The sequence below is a fragment of the Molothrus ater genome, chromosome 2 (assembly GCF_012460135.2).
Source record: "Molothrus ater isolate BHLD 08-10-18 breed brown headed cowbird chromosome 2, BPBGC_Mater_1.1, whole genome shotgun sequence".
In the NCBI taxonomy this organism is placed as follows: Eukaryota; Metazoa; Chordata; class Aves; order Passeriformes; family Icteridae; genus Molothrus; species Molothrus ater.
The window spans coordinates 26,437,662-26,457,792 of NC_050479.2; the positions used below are offsets into that span (position 1 = coordinate 26,437,662).

At 37.3% G+C, this 20,131-nt stretch overlaps 1 protein-coding gene across 2 annotated transcripts in view; it reads left to right on the top strand.

Moving 5' to 3' along the window:
- Positions 1 to 20,131, top strand: part of CUL4A (cullin 4A) — a 34,265-nt gene that overhangs the window by 6,631 nt on the left and 7,503 nt on the right. Inside the window, exons 5-15 of one of the 2 annotated variants that reach the window (XM_036391101.2) lie at positions 1,399 to 1,472; positions 2,887 to 3,049; positions 4,775 to 4,864; positions 5,311 to 5,393; positions 8,323 to 8,390; positions 11,562 to 11,680; positions 14,131 to 14,323; positions 15,693 to 15,797; positions 17,489 to 17,599; positions 17,994 to 18,079; positions 19,056 to 19,163. In XM_036391101.2, the coding sequence (XP_036246994.1) occupies positions 1,399 to 1,472; positions 2,887 to 3,049; positions 4,775 to 4,864; positions 5,311 to 5,393; positions 8,323 to 8,390; positions 11,562 to 11,680; positions 14,131 to 14,323; positions 15,693 to 15,797; positions 17,489 to 17,599; positions 17,994 to 18,079; positions 19,056 to 19,163 (1,200 nt within the window). Of the gene's footprint in view, positions 1 to 1,398; positions 1,473 to 2,886; positions 3,050 to 4,774; positions 4,865 to 5,310; positions 5,394 to 8,322; positions 8,391 to 11,561; positions 11,681 to 14,130; positions 14,324 to 15,692; positions 15,798 to 17,488; positions 17,600 to 17,993; positions 18,080 to 19,055; positions 19,164 to 20,131 lie in introns of those variants that run through there. The other variant, XM_054514110.1, reaches the window with a different exon arrangement.

Consider the following 20,131-nt stretch of genomic DNA (forward strand, 5'->3'; position numbering starts at 1 on the left):
AACTGGTTAACTTGTAAATTTTTTTTTCAAAGCAGAGATTATTATCCTGACTATAGAGCTAAGAAACAGAAAGGAAACTTGCTTTCTATCTGCCTTTTTTTTGTCTTCTACCTCCACAATGATTTATGTTACAGAAAAGGTCCTCTCTGAAACACACTCTATGAAAACTGTGCCTTTAAGAACTCATTATTATAATTCCAAACTAACATTTTACAATGAGTTTTTATTGCATTGTCACTCACTTAGCTTTGGCTGCTGATGCCCCATATGGTTAAATTTCTATTTTCATTCCTCGAATCCACTGTTCTTTCCTTTCCTGTGAGGTTTGGGCAGAGGTATATGATTTTTATCTGAATTAAAGATGGAAGCTGTTAGTTAGGGAAACTATTTGAATTCAGCAGTCTGATGAAAAGAGTTGAAGATATTGCCTTGAAAATGTAGTAGTGTGAACCTGTGTTTTCATGAAAGGGCTTTTGCTATGAACACTGATTTAATTACTTCTAAGCATTCTTTTTTTCCTTCCTTAAAGCAACAACCTGTAGCAAGTGGCTCTTGCCCATGTGCTGGGTTAGCACTTGTGCTATTTAAGAAAAAAAACCCAGCTTTACTGCGGTTTTACTTTAATATGCTTGGCCAGTAGCTATATCAGCCTGAGAATTGCTTCAGGGGCAATGAAATCTTTTAGGAAAGGAGTAGGTGGACAGCTGGGAATAGAAATCTCTCTCTGGCCTGGGAGGAGTTCCTGACATCCGGAGTTACACTAATGCTAAACTGGGGGGGAGTTGGACAGCCTTCTTATGAGCAAAGGTAAAAATGGATTTTAAATGTAAAAGTCTAGTAAGCTACAAAACCACCTCCTCCTCCCACTTCTTTATTTAAAAAAAAAGATAATATATTTTTATACCTTCTTTTGACTGTTGCATTTAATGTATCTGTATTTTTCTTATGAATTTGGCAGTTAACTTTTACTATGAAAAGATCTGTTGCACAGCTTATTACTGTCTTAGTTTAAACCTTTATTTGTTGTTTTGTTTTTTTTAATTTTAAAGCAAGAAGCATGGCAGCATGCTATTTCAGGGTGTTTACTGACTGTATTGGAGGTACTGTTTGAATAGTTTTGTATATCAGTGGTATAAAACTCCTAACAAGCTAATAAAGCTATTTAGTTAATAGTTATGAATTTGAAACCTGTCTTGCATGTACTTGGGAATACCACCAAGTAATAGTATTAAATTCAATAGATTGCATACCTGTGTCTGTACAAGTCACCATAAAAGTTTAAAATACGTACATCAGTAAATGAGGTGTGTGTCTGTGATGTAGTTTTTCAGAAGTTGTTTTATAATTTAAAATACCACATGGAGGTGAAGAGAAAAATACTTTCTTTATATATTTCAGATCATGATCAGAAGCATTTTCTTATTTTTGGATCGTACATATGTGCTTCAGAATTCAGTGCTTCCTTCTATATGGTAGGTATCCATGTAAGTATTCCTATAATCTTGAGAGTGTTGATGTGCTATTATATTTGCAAAGATTGAAAATAAATTTTTCACATGATATTTGATCTATATAATAGATCTCTAAAATTTTGTGTCAGTTTATAGAGATGCATGTGTCAGCATATGTGTGTGTCATGTCCTCCTTCCCCAGGAATACTCACTATCAAGGGTGGGTAAAAGAGGAAGGTCTGTGAACATGGGCTTCAAAGTCAAGGTTTATGTGTAGCTGTTGTTGTCAGAGCCTGGTGAGGCTGAGTCTGTAGGAACCTCCCCTTGACTGCTGCTTCCCACCTTAGCACTGGCCCAGCATTACAGGTGCTCCTGGCTTTGACAAAATTCAACATTCAGCTTCTTGCTCTGTTTTTTTTAAGTCAGTCAGATACAGGGACAGGGTGCAGATTATCTTTCCATCTCTGGTCACTTGATGATGCTTTTGTACTTTCAGCTCACCATGGTCACATCTTTGGGCATTCTGCTTTAAAGTATCCCCTCTGAGGGGCATTTTGCATCATTGCCCAAGCAAACAAACCCAGGCTTTGCCAAAAATTTCTGGTATTGTTACTACTTTATCTGAAGTGCCCTCCCCACAAAAAAAAAAAAAAGTAGATAAAGCACTGAAGTAAGAGCATCTCTTGTCCCTGCCTGGCTGGCTGCTGTGCTCTTGTGAGTTCCTCAAGCTGTCTGAAGAGCCTGGCATCTTTCTCCAGCCTCTTGCTTGTCCAGTGGACATCCTTTGTTCCAGCTTCAGCAGTTTTCCTCCAACTCTTTGTGTTGGGCTTCTTTTTGCTAAACATTATTGATGAGGTCTGTTCATACTTTGTCTTATTTTTCTCCCACTGGGAAAATTCCTTTTATTGAAATCCTGATGCATGTGAAGAAGTCAGAGGTAACAAGTTCTATCTAGGATTGCTCAGTTTTCAATATTTAACAATTGGCTGCTTCATGGCATAAAGGCACCATTCCTCATCATCTTAGAATGAAACAAGAATCTGATAGAGGTGGTAAGATCCTAAAGATACAAAGAATCCATGCTTTGAACAAAACCCACGAATTACACATAGAATGTCTGATCCAGGGAATTTTATATTAAGGTATATGATCAGTTTGTTTGTTTTTTTTCTAATGAGCAGAGAAACTTAGTCTATTATGTGGAAGTTGGACAGGCTGGTAACAGTTGTCTGCTGAAGTGTATGCCTGTGGTAGCATGTGATCTGGTATTTTTAGGATAATTCTTGTTGCAGTTTAGGACAGTGTCAAAAAGAGTACACATACCATTAATCTATTTTTTTCTGTATAATATATAATATACACTGTATCTATTTTAAACGTATGTCTGATTTTTCAAAAGACTCAACAGTGTGACTAATTTTCAATATTCACATAGGGATATGGGGCTAGAGCTATTTAGAAACCATATCATTAGTGACAAGCAAGTTCAAACCAAGACTATTGATGGAATTCTCCTGCTGATCGAGCGAGAACGAATCGGTGAAGCTGTGGACAGGAGCTTGCTGCGGAGTTTGTTGAGCATGCTCTCAGATCTGCAGGTGAGTACAGCCAAATTCACTAGTAACAGCTTGGTTTAGAAACACAGTGTGGATTGCTGAGTCATGTTTTGTACAAAAATTATCCTGTTCACCTAGTAAACGTGTGTAAAATCTGGCCATTACATTGGTAGGATTGCCTTTTTTACCCTATGTGCAATCTTGTACTGTTTTTAAAAGAGACCTCTTGGCCTGTTTTCCTTAGCAGAGGTAATGGCCTCAGATCTTAAAAGATTTGCAGTATTTTGTCTGTCTTAATCACTCATTGTCTTATCCTAATGCCAGATAAATGTAGGAACAGAAAAATTCCTCTCTGCCACTGTAAAAAGGTGTCACTTTTTGGAGTCCAGATCTTGGGTCTATATCACAAAAACATCACTCTGCTGGCAACTTCTTAGAAATGCTGAGGATAGAATGGGATGCCATATTAAGGCCAAGGTTTTCAGATAGATCATGTCAAGCTGCAACTTACTGGAACTTTCCATGAGCAGAGATAGTGAGTAACCAAGGAGAGTGACAAATGCTGTGCTTCTGGCTTCCACATAGGTTGTCCTTGAGTTAACATTGCAGCCTTGTGTGATCTGCAGTGAAACTTTAGAGGTATCCTTCATTCCTAAAACCTGCTCTGTTGCTCCATTTCAGAGTGGCAATACAGCATTACAAAACTGGCTGAAGGTTTGAAGGAGTTTGAAGAGGCAGACTACATAAAAAAGCCCTTTCTGGTTAGGCTTTCCTGGGTTTCTGCCTTTCATGTTAATCCTCTTGACTTTAATCTGTAGCTCCCTCTCTCATCCCAGAAAAATGAGTCTGTTTGAGAGAGAAGCCATTGAAAAAAAAAATTAGGTTTTTGAAAGTGATAGAATGGTTTGGGTTGGAAGGGGCCTTAAAGATCCAACCTCTCTGCATTGGCAGAGAGCCTTCAACTAGGAGTCCTTAAGAGACAAAAAGTGATCAGAATGTAATGAATTTTACAGCTCTGTTACGTGTTTTGGAAAAAATATTTTCTTCTATTCTTCCACCACACTTAAGGAATTTTCCCTTTTTTCTTTCCACTGTCCCTCTGTTTACGTATGAATCCATAGTTCCTCAGACTGTTATAACTTTTTCTTTATGTAGTTGTTCTTTCTGGCTTATTTCCTTTCTATAGTAAACTCTTAGTCATTATGCAGAGATTTTTTTTTAATGTCTATGATTGTTATTGGTGCCTTTTTTGCACACCTTATTTGTTCCCTGTAGAAAAAGTTCACCTTATTTGATACAATTCATTTTTCCTGGGCCACTGAGAGAAGCTTAGCAGATCTGAAGATGTGTTACTGAGCATATTAATATTTTACTGATGACAATTACCTGGTTTGTGCTAGTTGGAAGGAGTTTTTTGCTACAGAAATGAGTGGAAGTTTAGATCTTGGGTGAATTGAATGCCATTGCTGTGCTGTGATGTTGGGTACTGGTGTTGGGCTGTGTACCTTAAACAGAAGCCTGTTAATTTAGACTGTTTAAGTACTGATGACTGAAACAAATTGTTGCTGCTCTGGAAAGTCAGTTCTGATCTCAGTCTTTTTAAAACCAGTGAGCAAACAAAAGATTTGTTAATGTAGTGTTACATTGACATTTCCCACATCTGTGTACATCTTTAAAATTTTACTTGCCCTCTTACACCTGACAAACAAAATATGATACTGTTACTGTGAGCTTAATGTGAGTAACTACATTGATTTCTTGAACCAGGTTTACAAGGAATCATTTGAACAGAGGTTTCTGGAAGAGACAAATTGTTTATATGCTGCAGAAGGCCAAAGATTAATGCAGGAAAGAGAGGTAGGTGCATGTGGTAGATGATGGCTTTTATGTTAACTTTATCAACTCTGGGATTACATAAGAACTTTGGTAGTGCCATGGTGTATTAATGTCCAGTGAAATTTACTGGCACACAGGTATTCAAAACACAGTATGTTGGTATGGAGCATGGCATTGAATCAACAGGGAGAGCAGACCCCGGGTTGTACTGGAATTTGATAGATACAATTGTGTAGTAACACAGTGACATTTTTGTAGCTAAAGTCACATTATCAACTATAGTACCTTTAATATGAAGTAACATTGATTAATAAAAATACAGATTATGTAGTACATAACAACGTTCTGGTGGAATAGTCCTTTCCAATTAATGTACTTCTTTAAAAATGTAATTTAATTGTCATGGAACGAGATTAGCTGCCTTTCATACCTCTGTAGTTGAACTGGTCATTCTCTTGTCTTGTTAGGTCCCAGAATATCTTCACCATGTTAATAAACGTTTGGAAGAAGAAGCAGACAGAGTTATAACATATTTAGATCACAGCACACAGTGAGTACAAATTTTATTTTTTTTACTGTAAGTCAAGCATTGTTCATAAATCAGTATGATTATCTATGGTTGTAGAGACACTGAGATAATGTCTTCGTTATCTTACAGATATTATCTTGTTGAGAGTACTTGTGAAATAGCTTGTTTTTTAAAGACTTTGGTTTTATCAAAAGTTGCTTCTTTAAAATAAAAGTGTATTTTCAGTAAGAAAGAAGACATATGTTCAGAAATATTCATTCTGTATAGTGCATTTAAAAAATTTGTATAAGAGCTCAAATTTCCATTATCAAAACAGCAGCTGATTTTAGCCGTTCATGTACTGATAACATCTTTAACCACAAATCTCTTGAGGGAAGGAAAGACTCATTAGAAAAAAAAGCAAAACCACAAACAAACAAAAACCCAAACAAAAAACCCAGAAGGGCAGAAGGTCATGAGTATCATTTGTAAACAGTCCAAGGTGTGAGCTTAACAGTGCATCAACTGCTGCCAATGCACTGTGTGAGGTAGCTTATCCTTTTTTCACTTGGGTTTTAAGTAACAGTTTGTATTTTGTTAAATTAACACATTCCTGCAGGAACTGACACTACATAAATCCATATAGAATTTGTCTGTAGCAAGTGGTTGCTTTTTTTCTTTATTTAAGAATGTGACATTAAATTTATTGGTTTTTAGTCTTCTGGAGGATTTATTGGCATGTCATTTGATGTCTGAAAGGATAACTGAATAAAAATTATCTTTTATTATCTTCTTCAGACATTTTATATGGATGTATAGATATACACATGTGTGGTGTGTGTCATGGAACATATTTGAACTTGGATCTTCCTGTAAATGCTGATTGCAGGGTGACTAGCTTTTTCTGGTGAAATCACTCATATTGAAATATGTGGAGCTTTCTGTTTATAAAGTTATAGCAAATATATTTATTTATTTACTGTTTAGGTTAAAAATAGATTGATACCATTACATTTTCAGTCTAGGTAGACATCAAGTACTTGCATTGAATCTCACCCTTAAAGGCTTAGAAACCTACTTTTAGTAGGGTTCACACTAATTTTCTTCCCTTGCATTAAGAAACAGCAGTTGTTAAAATTAAAGCACTTGAGTGCTCCTGGATCATATTGTTTCTCTATGTGTGCCTGAAAACAGCAAAAAGGATGCTATTTAGTTGCAACTGGCTTGATCTTGAGATGGAAATGAAACTTTTAGGACAAAAGCATCATGTGAAACACCACACCAAATACTTCAGACAACACCTGGGACAACACAAGTGTGTTGCTGCAGCCCACGGGGGGATTCTTTCAGCCCAGCAGTACATGCTACTCTGTGTGTACCCTTGTCAGTCCTAGATGACCAGGGTACATGGCTTTGAGGTCATCCAGAAGGTACTTTCTGGCTCCTTCCTTAGCCAAGATAAATACTCATTTTGTTTGCTTGCTGGGATGTAGTGCTTTGCCTCTTGGCCTCAAGCAGACAAATTGTCCCTTCTCCTCTACTCAGAATAGGTCTTGCAGGGCAGGGGATGGTATTTCACACAACCCTGTTGGAAACAGCCAGCAGCTGCGGATAGCAGTAGTTGGAAATGGCAGGAGATATGGAAAAATGGCCATTTGTGTTAAAAACAAGGGTCTGTTTAAACAGCATTTCATGTTCACTTATGACCACTGAAGGGAACAAATAGAGGAAGTGTATGTGATGCCCTGACACTCTCCTGGAATCTGCCCATTTTCAGCTCAGTCTCTTTTCTGAACCTGCTGGGGTTTGTGTCTTTGTATCTCAGAAATAGTTGCAGTCTCTGATAGGGATTCACATCAGCTTTTCTGTCTGTGCCAGGCTTTGGCAAAGTGTTCCACAGGTGATGAAGAGCCTCCTTGTAAGTCTGGTAGCCAGTATCATTGCTGATGACCCCAGTTCATGTGTTGAAAATAAGTGATCTGTCAGTTCCCTTCACCCCTTTCCTGCCTGTTAATGGTCTCCCTAAGTCTAGACATTGCAGTTGTGTCTCTTGTAGCTGCTGCTGCATCTTTTGGTCATCCCTGCTTCCTTCTCTGACCCTTTCCAAATGAATGGTGTGTTGTGTGGGAGGTCAGGCATGTCACTGGTGGCTGTTTCAGGAAAGAGGGTGTGTTAGCAAAGGTACCCTTTTAGCAAAAGTGTATCCTCCTACAGGGAAGGCTGCCATCAGTCCAAGCTGAGCACCTCTCTTCCAGGAAATCCCAATTAAGGTTCTGAGAACCAGTTTTGTAATACTTATAAAGAAATGGTTGGTCTTATGTTGTTCCATTGTAAGCAGGGTAGAAGTTTAAACATTGGAATTAATTAATGAAGTGCCTTTGCACTTCAGACATTTATTTTATCTTCTAGATGATGAAAGATGTAAGGGAAAACTTCCCATTATTTTTCAGTCCTGTCTAAAATGCATGTATAAAGGTAAAAAGTAGGGCATATTAAAGGAGAAATTTAAAAGTTTTTGCAAATTTGTGTCTTGTGCCACTTGCTCAATTTATGCTTGTGTGCATACATAACAAAATTAGCTGAAAATTTTACAATTAGCTGAATTTTTAACATAAGTAGTGTGTATTATTTTGGTTTGAAGTTCAAACCCTTGGAGGTTTTTGGGATGTTTGTTTCCAGAACTCAGTGACTTTTTTTCCAGTTACACTTTTATATTGACTTTTGCAATGTAAGCTTCTCACTTCTGCTGTGTAAGGAATTTAATTTTATCAATTTATTTTTATTTTAAAATTACATACACAGTTTATTGTTGTCTTATATCATGTGATGGTTTTTGTCTTAATTTGTAACCTCTAAGTATAAAATTGTTGGGTTTTTTGCATTATAATGTAAGTTATGCACAAATACACTGTGACAGAAGGCAACTCTTTATACTGTAATGCATCTAATATTTTTTTCTTGTATAATTCAGGAAACCACTGATTGCTTGTGTGGAGAAGCAGCTTCTAGGAGAACACTTATCAGCTATTTTGCAAAAAGGTATTTTTTTTAATAATTGTAATCTTTGATTAGCAATGGAGTCTCACACTCTGCAATAGCTGTAAATTCTATAGCTTTTACTTTAGGAGGTATATTAGTCATGGGCACAACTTCCACAGACACAGAAAGCCCATCCTGTGATTGTTACCTTCACTGTGACAAGTAAATGGTATATTTGGAAAGAAATGTCTGAAATCTAATTCCATATTTGTAAAGGCTGCTAAGCCTCTAAATCTCCTTTAACTTGCAGCAGTGGGCTTAGGAATTAAACCTTTGGAACTGCTTCTTTCTAGAATTATATAAACTCTAAATGAGAGCTGCAGTTACTGTTGTAGCTTCTTTTATGTGATAATCACACAGCTCAAGTGCAATAGTTTCACATATTCTGGTGATTGTGTAGTTTAAGAATCATGAATTACTGGAACTGGCAGCATTTGAGGCAATGAGCTTTCATATGCCTTTGTCTGTCCCTTACCTTTTGTCTGACAATTTCAGATAAGAACTGCAGCCTTCTAAGGAGGTCTGTATTCATACATTAGTGTTTTCAAATTGCCAATTCCTTGTTCCTCTTAAATTTTAATCTCTCCTTTTTTCACTGAATTTCTGGGTCTGTTCAGTATTCCCTGATTTTTGAATACTTGAAATTATTTTTTCTTTTGCTTGTGGTAGCTGTATTTTAGGTTTTAGATCTTCTAGCAAATTGTCCTTACATCTGTGTTTTCTTTTATGTTGCAAAACAGATGTCCCTGGTAGTCTGGTATCTCAAGCTCCCTCACATCCATGTTTAGCACTTTCATGTTATATGTACCCTTTCTATGTCTTCCTTTGTCCCTTTTAAAGATGAATTATGCTCAGTTTTATCTCAACTACCCTGGGAATGGCTTGTTTCACTGTTTTCAATACATTTATAGAAATAAGCTCGGTCACTTCATCTTAGCTATTCTTATAAGCAGAAGGTAAAAATAATTACATTTTGCTGATATGTGTTAATTTGGCTTGCTCTTTAATTCAAGTATGATTAAGTAACTTTTCCAATGATATGCTTGTTTATCAAGTGGCTTCAGCAGGAAGTATGTGGTCTTGTTTTAAACTGAACTTTTTCTTGATTTACAATGTGTATGAGCCATCCATACAAATATGGAGAGACTTTTACATTTTTTGAGCTCTCTGATTACTGTGCTTCAGGACTCCAGGATTGTTGGATCAGGTTTTGCATTCTATGTCTCCACTGGAAAAAATAGTAAAAAAGCTTCTGTCATCACTGGACTTGCTTAGTTTTCTGTATTTGTTTGATCTAGGACACATTTTAATTTGCTTATGACATCTTAGTATTCTGTTCAAGTAGAAGAAGATGCTGCCTTTTGTAGGTTTTCTACATTAAGTCAAGGAATGTGAAGTAGTCAGTTTGATACAGGAGTAAAAACCTTAAAAATACAGGGGCTGTATAAGAAACCTTTTTTCCCTTACATTAGTATAACTGCTGATGACTAGATATTTGGGGTCAGATCTAGTGGTGGGGGGTTTTTTTGTGAGTAAATAATAATTTTCCCAAGGCTATAGCAGTGCTTTCTAGAAGCTCTGTGAAACCTTTTATCAGAGGACTTTGCTGCATATCCTTTTTGTTTGTCAAATGTGTGACTAAATATTTTTTTCAGTTACACAGCTCACGTTAGAGGAAGAGGGAAGGCTGTATTTTGTTATCTAGATTATAATAAAGCAGATAGTGTTCTTTAACTGAATAGGAGGTGTCTTTAACTGAATAGGAGGTAATGGGATGGGCTTTTCTTGATTAAGAGAGCTGGGGTTATTTAGCATGGAAAAGAGAAGGCTCCCAGGAGACCTCACAGTGACCTTCCAGTGCTTAAAGAGGGCTTATAAAAAAGAGGGGGCAGATGGCGATAGGTCAAGGGGGAATGGTTTTAACTAAAAGATGAGAGATCTGAGATGAGATGTTAGGAAGAATTTCTCTACTATGAGGCTGGTGAGTCACTGGAATATGTTGCCCAGAGAAGCTGTGGATGCCCCATCCCTGGAAGTGTTCAAGGCCAGGTTGGAAGGAGATGGGAGCCAACCTGGTCTGGTGGAAGGTGAACCTGCCAACAGCTGGGGATTGGAACAAGATCTTCCAATCCAAGCCTTTCTGTGATTCTTTCATTTCCAGGATTTTAATTCCATGTTCAATGAAAAGAGAGCACTAAAACTCTGTGTTCGGGACTGTGTAGTCTGTTGTCTTACATTTAAAGTATGTCTATTCTTCTGATATCTCAGAAGTTTAGGAAATCTCAAAACAGCAGACAGAAGTTTACCTGGCATTGTTCTTGAACACTGCTTGCCTTTCTGAACACGTATGAACACTGTACAGGTATGTACAGTGAAAGTATTTTTAAGCTGAAGAATATAGCAGAACATGGAATAATTTGGTAGTGATTTGCAAATCAGTTTTTAATATAATTTAAAAATTAGTGTTACAAAATATATTTGGTGAAGTAGGGCAGTTGTACAGTGTCAGCTACACTGATGTTGAGAATTGCCAACCTGTGTAAAATCAAGCTTTTTGTTTTTTAAAAAAATGTCATAAATCTTTGATGCTATGCTCTGGTATTACTAAAGCCTCTGTAACTGACACCAAAGTACTTCTGATTACACTGGAACTACATTTGCCATACTCTCAAATGGAAAAAATGTGTATGAAGTTACTTGCTTGTTACATTCTTTAGGCTTCACTTCTCCATTTGTTAGCCCAAAGCTTACTCTCATGTCGGGTGAATCAACAAAGCAAAAGTTGCTTTGAAAGGAATTTGTAATCTTAATCTTGTGTTATTCCATTGGTAGGAGTGTAGATTGTTCCCAGCACATTCTTAATCTAAAAACATGGCTCACCCTGCTCCACAGGAAAAAATCGTGTGAAGTATTTATCATTACTTTAATTTTAGGGCAGTTTATTTCATTCAGCTTCCTGTTTTCTTTAGTGGTTCTTGGTGAAACTATACCCTTGAAGTCAAGGTCTCTTCATAACCATTCTGCAAAAGGCTCACAATCACCACCTTGTTGGAAAGTATTTCAGTTGAAATAATAGTATATTCTCTAATAGATATATTCTCTAATATATTTCTAATTGTATTTATGTAACTGTATTCAAATTACCTTTTTTTCTAATTGAATTTTTTTTAGGGCTTGATAGCCTGCTTGATGAAAATAGAATATCAGATTTGACCCAGACATACCAGCTGTTCAGCCGGGTAAAAGGTGGGCAGCAGATCCTTTTGCAGCATTGGAGTGAATACATCAAGGTATGTCAAAGATCTATTACTAATGTAAAAATTTATGCTGTTACAAATTGCTTCTGTTAAAGTCAAGAATAATATATAGGTGTATCACCAAACTTCTGTTTTAAGTAAATATGGGGAGGGATGTTAATGCTTCTGCCTCAGTAACAATCACATGATAAGAAACAGCAACACCTACTTTGGTTTTAAATTTCTACTTGGAAATTGCTTTCCTTATAGGTTTGAACATTATACAGGATGTTTTTGGTTGCATTGCTTTAAATAAAACCACGTGCACATGTGTTTAGACTATACTGGACTGTACTATGTGTTGTTTTGCTGCAAATACACTCAAGTGTTTACATACCTGCAAAACCTGTTATTCTGCTGCAGCTTAGGCAGTGCTACTTGTAACCAGCCTACAACAATGCTGATGGGTTTTAAAGCTGTTGGGAAGGGAATGCTCCTATTGAAAATAATCCATCAGTCCTATTTAGATGGTTTGGGTTTGTTTGTTAGGCATAATATCCATAGAGTATGCTGCCCCAGAGAGCTTGCACTCTAGTGCTCTTGCAAGATGAAGGCAGGAAAGTGTCACTGACAATTTTTCTCCCTGGAATTGATAATTCCTTATGTCAGGGCTCTCCCCTGAATTGCCTATGTGTTCATCAACCCTCAGGATTAAGTGCACAATATCATTTCATTCCAGAGGTGCATTTTCTGCATACCTATGTCTGGAGCTCAGCATGATCCACCAGTGCTGCAGCTCATGGTAATGGAACATGGTTACCCTCTGCCCCAGGACTGAGGAGGAGTTTATTCCTTAGGGTGTTGCCCAGTTGAATGGTGGTGCTGTGGCTGAGGAGGATCCTCCTTCTTCCTTTCTCCCAGACCATGCTCATCACTTAATCCTAGTGCTGCCTGCCACTACACAGGCTCTCCTGTGATCTGTTTTATCACAATACCTGGGCAAGGTCAGTTTAATCCCAGGTTTAGTGAGCTAAGGAGACTCACAGAAAAGTCTATTTGCTGGTCCAAGGAAAGAAGTAGGAGTTCAAGATGGGAAAAGGAATAAGGAAAGGAATCTCATAACAGCTGTTAAATTGGATTATCATACCATGTGTTTCACAGAGTCAGACTTCTTACAGCTTTAAGTTGGTTGTGTACCTACTCAAAAACCTAGAAAGCCTTTTCTGTGTCAGTAAATCTCCTTCCAAACATTGTGTGACAGTGAAGAGAGCCTTCCAGAACTTCTAATGTTTATCTTGTGAGCCAATTTACTGTGGTAAGGCTCTGTGTTCCATTGCAGTCACCCTTTTGTGAATTCAGAGGTGCCATTTGGCTTTTTGCATCTAGGTTTGCTGTTTCAGAATGGGGGGGAAAGCCTTGCAATTTATGAATATGCCTGGTAGAGACTGTGAGATGCTGCAATGTTGTGTTAATGCAGGGGAAATTGTGACAAGTGGAAGATCTGATGGACTAGCTGAGCACCAGAGGTCTCTTCCAGCCCAAACTGTTCTGTGATTCTGTGATACACATGTTGGTTCTAAGTACCTTGGGAGCCTGTGTTCAGCTTTACTCTGAAATGGTACTTGAGGAACATCTCCATGAAAGATGACAGTAGCTAATTAGACAATGCAGTGGAAATTCTGAGGCTGGAGAGGAACTTCCCCCATCTCTTCTACTGTTGTTGGCTAACACTTCAGTTGGCCAAAATATACTCATTGATTACTGTTTTGCTTTTGCTTGTGCTGTGCCCTCTTTCTCACCTTGGAAAACTGATTGTTCAGTCGAGGGCACTGATCAGTGTTACTAAGCAAATGTTAATTGTCCAGTAGGTGAAAATCCTCCTTTACAGGATATTTTAGATATCCATTAGACAAATGGTGTTCTGTCTCTGAGATAATAAATGTAGGAGCAGGAAGAGAAAGTCAGGTCTGTGGCTGCTTCTTGTGCCTGAGAAAGTTTTGTTTCCCTGCAAGTCAGCTAGGACCATTTTGGTTTAGAGCCCTTGATGAAAAAGAAATCTTTGAGGGCTCAGCAGCAGCCCTCAAAGTTTTGCTACCTGTTTAATCAGTTAAGCTCTCTAGTGGGTTTAATAAAAATAGTGCAAAGTTTTCCTTTATACTTAACATTTCTGAGGCAGTTTCCATTTAATTTATTTTACATGAATCATAGTTCTGTATCTCACTGTGAACTTGCACATCATAGTCATGTCTACTGTATATTTTTTTTACTTTTGTCTTAAATGTAAATAATCTTTAAATCAAGCACTAATGTTTGAAATCCATCAATGTGTGTCTAGTTTTTATTTTGAATTTCAATGCATCTCATTTTTTAAAAACTTGAAGTCATAAGTAGTTCTGTAAATAAATTAATTTTCCTATGATACTTTTTATAAGGGTAAATGTGTCTGTTGGGGGAGATAGGTAGCACTCTAAAGTATTTTACTATCAAAAGTGTTTGTTTTACAGAACTTTGGGACAACAATAGTGGTTAATCCTGAAAAAGACAAGGATATGGTGCAAGAGCTACTAGATTTTAAGGATAAAGTGGACCATATCATAGAAGTGTGCTTTCAGAAAAATGAAAAATTTATAAACTTGATGAAGGAGTCCTTTGAAACATTTATCAACAAGAGACCAAATAAGCCTGCAGAATTGATAGGTACACAAATATTTTTCTGTAAAATATTTCAAAAATCTATAGAAAGCATGGTAATGCTGCTGAGTGTGCTAGTGCAATAGTGGTGCAGTTGCGTTCTGCTTTAGGAGACTGGTTTGGGGACAGCCCTGAGAGCCTGGGTGTGCTGCCAGGGGGCTGCTGGAGCTTGTGTCACCTCCTGTCCCTGCACTGCTGCTTGCACAGGGCCTGGTGCTAACAACTGCTCGCTGCAGCACTGGGCTGCCACGGGAGGAACTGCTCAGGGGGAGAGCAGCTGTGACAAGTAAAGGGGAACTGGCTTTAACTCTGGTAGTAGAGGAGTTCTGTGGATGTTCTGGATATCTCAGAAAGGAGTAAGTGCACCCCATCCATCTGTCTTGAAGGCTGAAGTTGGGTTAACAATTTTAAAGCCTTCAGATGCAAGGAGTTTTAATAGAGGGGAAAAACCCCACTACCTTGACAGGAGAACTCGTGCTTATTAAGTGGAAAGATAATAACAAATACTTTAAAAATATTTTTAGCTTATCCCTGATCAGGCAAAAGCTATCCTGACAGTCTTGCCTGCTGAAAAACTGGAGCTGTGGCATTTTACACCAGGAGAGGATCCTGCTTCTTGGTTGTTTGTTTTTCCTCTGTACTTTGTTTTGCCTTTATTTGGCTGATTTTGCTGTCTTCGTTCTAAAATCAGCTTTATGTAGGACAGATTGCACAACATAGTGATACAGGTTAAAGCCATTATATGGGCTGTTGTCATTTGTGGATCATGGTGTCCCAGCTCCCACAAAGGTTTTCTTCTTACACATAAGGTTGTATAAGGATACTAACATGGCTTAATAAATACTTAGCTAAATTCAAGGCTTAACCTTATTTCTGGCATTCTGAAACTACTAACTGGAAAGCATTGCTTCTGTTAAAATTTTAATATGCTCCTACCAAGGAGCATGAGGGACATGGTAAAGATCTACAAAAGTATAGTCCTCTTTATGTTGTTTGTTTCTGTTTCTCATAAAATACATTCATATACATTGTACACTTCCAAAACATTGTCTTTCAACAAGTAATGTGGTTGTATGACACAAAATATGGGAATTTCTAATGTAGTAATTATTATACTGTATTCATTTTTTGCCTTGGACTATTCCTTTTTGCAGTACTTTTCCATTATATATAGTAGGATTCCAGTAATACAGTAGGGCTCTGTCATTCCACTGAACACAGGGATGGGAAAAGGGAAAATAGAAAATGTAGTGCTTATCCTATGTTTTAACATATATTAGTACTTAACACATAGTAGTATTTCAAGCAGGAGATGCTTAAGTTGGTTATTTTACATCTGTTTTTTAAGCTGTTACTTAATTTTATTTATTTGTAGCAAAATATGTGGATTCCAAGTTAAGAGCTGGTAATAAAGAAGCAACTGATGAAGAGCTGGAAAGAATCCTTGACAAAATAATGATCATATTTAGATTCATTCATGGTAAGCAATAGCAATTCACTGTTGATGCAATTAAAACTGTTCCCTTTGCTATTAGCAGGGCTGCTTTCCTCTGAATGCAAGAGATCTTTTTCTGCATGATTTTCTGCTCAACTCTGTCTTTAATTCAGGTTGCCTTACTCTTGAAGGAGCACAATAAATATACAGGGGAGGACAAATAGTTCTGTGGAGATTAGCAAGTTACAGACCTTTCAGAGTCTTGTGAGGGGAGACCTAAGAGTTAGAGGTGTTGCTGGAAGATTAACATAAATTAACCATAGCTGTAACCTCAACTTCTCCTCTAATGACCGTACAGAATTTGCTGTCCACTTATGTATGTTGTAGGTACAAAGCATGAAAACCCAGCAACTCTCCTTGACTTCTCTTTTCTCATGATAGCTGAGAAGGAACACAGAGGAGGGCTCAAAATGACAGGAAAAAGTGTTATTGCTGAGTTTCACTGCCTTTGAAATGCATTTCTCTCATGAATTAGCAAATCCCCCCTGTCTTAGCAAAAACCTTGAATGTGTTAGGATTTTTTTTTCTAGATGGGCTATCAGAAAAACCAGTGGTCTAATCCAATATAAATGCATTGTCACTGCTCTGGGGGAGGTGGAATGTGTGTCCTGGGCTGGGGTGGAATAGCAAGAATTACCTAATTCTGTATTAGTTTGTCTGAGATCTGTGGGGTTCTCTCCTCAGAAAAATCCCAAACAAGTACAATATGATGGGAAAGCAGTTGAGTCATAAAGTAGTATCATTTGCATAATTGAATCATAATTGCAGCATTTTGTCAGATGGAGATGGTGAATGAAAACAGTTGTACTGGCAGCTTGTCAGCCTAAGAGAATAATTTTTGTTAATCTGAAACTTTCACCAACTCTTTTTCTCTTCATAGTTTTTGTATTATTGAGCTAAAAGCATGGATTTTATTTTGAGCTGTCTGGTACATAAGAGCTCTTTCAAGAACAGATGATAATTAGTAAGTAGTTTCTAGGTATTGGCCTTTTTGATAATATCTTGATGCAGCTGGTTCATAAAATTTCATCAGGACAGGATGGAGAAGGAAGAAGACTATTATAAGATGCCCAAATTGGAAGCTGTTCACAAGGAATTATGGGGGGCTACTGTAGGCAGCACAAGTAGTGCCTTGGGTTACAGTAAAATTTTTCCTCTTAAAAGGGAAACACCTTGCACTGTCATATGGGAGAAGTTTGGATTTAAGGTGTGAAAGTTTGTGGGTATCTATATGACTCTTTCATTTCAAAAGGCTATTGGCAAACCATGTGAGAAGACTTCTGTTAAATTTTCTTTCCCTCAGGCTTTTAAAATATATTCTTTAATATATAGAAAACCTTCCCCCCTTTTTTTTTCTTAATAAATCAGACCAGTGGAGGGAAAATGTTCTTCTGGACCTCAGAGTAATTTCATTTGTTTTGTAGCTGATCCAGTAGGAAATACAAGGCAGCTCAAGTTCCTGGGACAGAAGAAATAAGTAAACATTTTGCAAAATAGATTAAAAATTATTAAAATATAAAAAGAACAAATTGTCTACATGTTTTTCTTCAATGCTACATAATGAATATTCTTCTAATCAGCTTTTCATGAGAAAGGCTTATGTCACAAACCTGAAGGGCAGTGATGCAGATAGAATGTATAATTTCATTTTATTTTTTGTTTCAATTTTTTTACAGGGAAAGATGTGTTTGAGGCTTTTTATAAGAAAGACTTAGCCAAAAGACTGCTGGTTGGAAAAAGTGCTTCAGTAGATGCTGAGAAGTCCATGTTGTCAAAGCTTAAACATGGTAGGTGTCTTCAGATGTGTTAAATTTGTATTACTTTTTGGCATGCAAATTTGGAATCCCTATTTTTTCATGCTCTTAAGAAGTGATAAGCCAAATTTTAAGTAATAGCTGTTCAGCTCTTAACTTAAAAATATTAAGGGAGGATGTAAAGTGTGTATATATATATCAGACCTTTCATTATGCTCAGCAACAGCTATAAGGCTGACTTCTTAGGTATGAGACTGGTTTATTTAATGTACCTACAGAGGAGCAAAATCCTGTAACAGTACTTATTTGTGGGTGCTCTGTAACCTGGTAAACGTGGCTCAGCTGTCTCAGGTGAAATGTTTATCACTTAACTTCTGTGCTTCTTTGTAATTGTGGCATCTTTGGGGTTTTTTTTTGTGTGTGACAGAATGTGGTGCTGCTTTTACCAGCAAACTGGAGGGCATGTTCAAGGACATGGAACTGTCAAAAGATGTCATGGTACAGTTCAAGCAGGTACATTAACTTTTGTATGCTAAATTTTTCACAGTCATGAGGAGACATTTAATGGTGCTATCCCTTGGAATAAGCTAAAATTAAACAAAACTGCTTTTGAGCAGGTCCTAGTAATAGTGTCTACTTGCCTTTCTGTTTATACAACAGAATTTATTTATTGTGTACAATAATTTTACAATTTTATTTGATTCCTTTTAAAGCAAATTAGTCTAAATAACACATAGTAATTTAGTTGACTGACATCCTTGGAAGTCTGTATCCCTTCGTTCTGGTAAACTGGTGCTGCTCTGATGAATTTGTTTGAACAGCCCACACCAGAGAAACTCCCTGAAGGTTGCTAAGTGCACAGAAACTATGAATATCTCATCCCCAGAGTTTCCAGCTTGTTGGTGACTGATGAAGGCTTGCAGGAAATACTGTACATGCTCACCCTGTTGTTGCATTTCTCTCTGGGTACTTGTTTTGGGGCCTTACTGAAGTCAGGATGCTGGGTTAGAGACCTGACCCAGGACAACACCTGTAATAAAATACTGTAGTGACTCTTCTGTCCCAGATTTTGCAGTCTGGCCTGACTGATGCTCTACTCCAATTACATAAAAAAGTTTTGTCTAACATGTAGAAGTCCAAGGGGATCCTTTTGATCTTACAGTCCTTGCCATGGTTTCTTTTCTTTGGCTTTATCTGCATGTGATTAAAGTTTCTTTGACCTTAGTACCCTCTGTATACAGAGGTCTAGAATATTTCAAGGCATGTTGATCTTTTCTTTGTACTCCCAACCACTTGCTGTGTTTTGAAGTTGGGGAAGTGGTCATTAGATAGTTACTCAAAATTCTGGTAGAGCATGTCTAACCAAGGTTGTGGCCTGTAAGAATTTTTAGTTGTTATACTAATCCTAAATTTCTAACTTGAGTATATAAGTTTTCTAATTTAGTATCCAGATAGCATACTTGAATAATTTTTGTCTCTTCTATTTTAGTATATGCAGAACCAAAGTGACCCAGGAAATATAGACCTGACAGTAAATATATTAACTATGGGATATTGGCCAACTTACACACCTATGGAAGTCCACTTAAATTCAGAGGTTGGTGTTTGAATTCTTCTAAATACACTTTACCAAACGAAATCATTATCACAGGGTGCATTAATGCCCTTTATTAAAATTACATAAATACCTTAGATATCTAGCAGAAAAATTTAAAGTTTTTCTGCTAGATATCTAAGGTGTTTATGTAATTTTAAGGATTCCAGAATTGCAAAAAATAGAACGTAGTGGATAAAGTCCACGCTTTTCAGATGATTATTTCACTCAGTGTGGTTTTTTTTTTTACCTGCATAATATCATTGCCTTACTTAGCATTGCAGTCAGTTACTTAAAAGTTTGAAATTGGTCAGTTCACCTTAATTTAGTCAGTCTTTAACTACGCTGGTTAGGCACTTTGAACTAGTCAATAGTTATGTTTTTGCAAGTTCCTTTTTTCAAAGATCCATCATCTCTTCCCTGCAATGTGTCATGCAAAACTATCCCCTGCATTTAAATTGTATTTGCTTGTAAAATGATTGCTTCCAAGTTGAGAGATTCTTGCAAAGCTCCTTCCAGTAGGGATTTAGGTTGAAATGTGTATTTGGAGCCCCTGTTTCCTACAATATCTTGTTTGATCAGAGAGGTATGGAAAGCACTTCAGAGGCCAGAGGTGGTAATGGGGTTCCCACTCAGTTTGGAAGATATGGAAGCTCTGGTACTCTTGTTTCTGAGGTGTCTTTTCCTCTGTGGCAGACTACTTCTGAAGGGTCCAACCTGAGCAACACATCATGAAAAAGGAGGGGTAGAACCCCCTTAGTTGGAAGTAAGAGGGTATAAAGTAGTGGCATTGGACTGGAGTTCCATTCCATCCACAAACTACAGGAAGAACTTAAGAGCAGATGGTACTAGCCAGTATAAAGGCGTGAGATGGATGCTTTTTGTCCCATGACTTCTAGGTCAGATTCAAGTCAGGGACAAAACCAGTATCTCTTTTGAGGTTTAAAACCCTTTACAGGCAGTTTATTTTA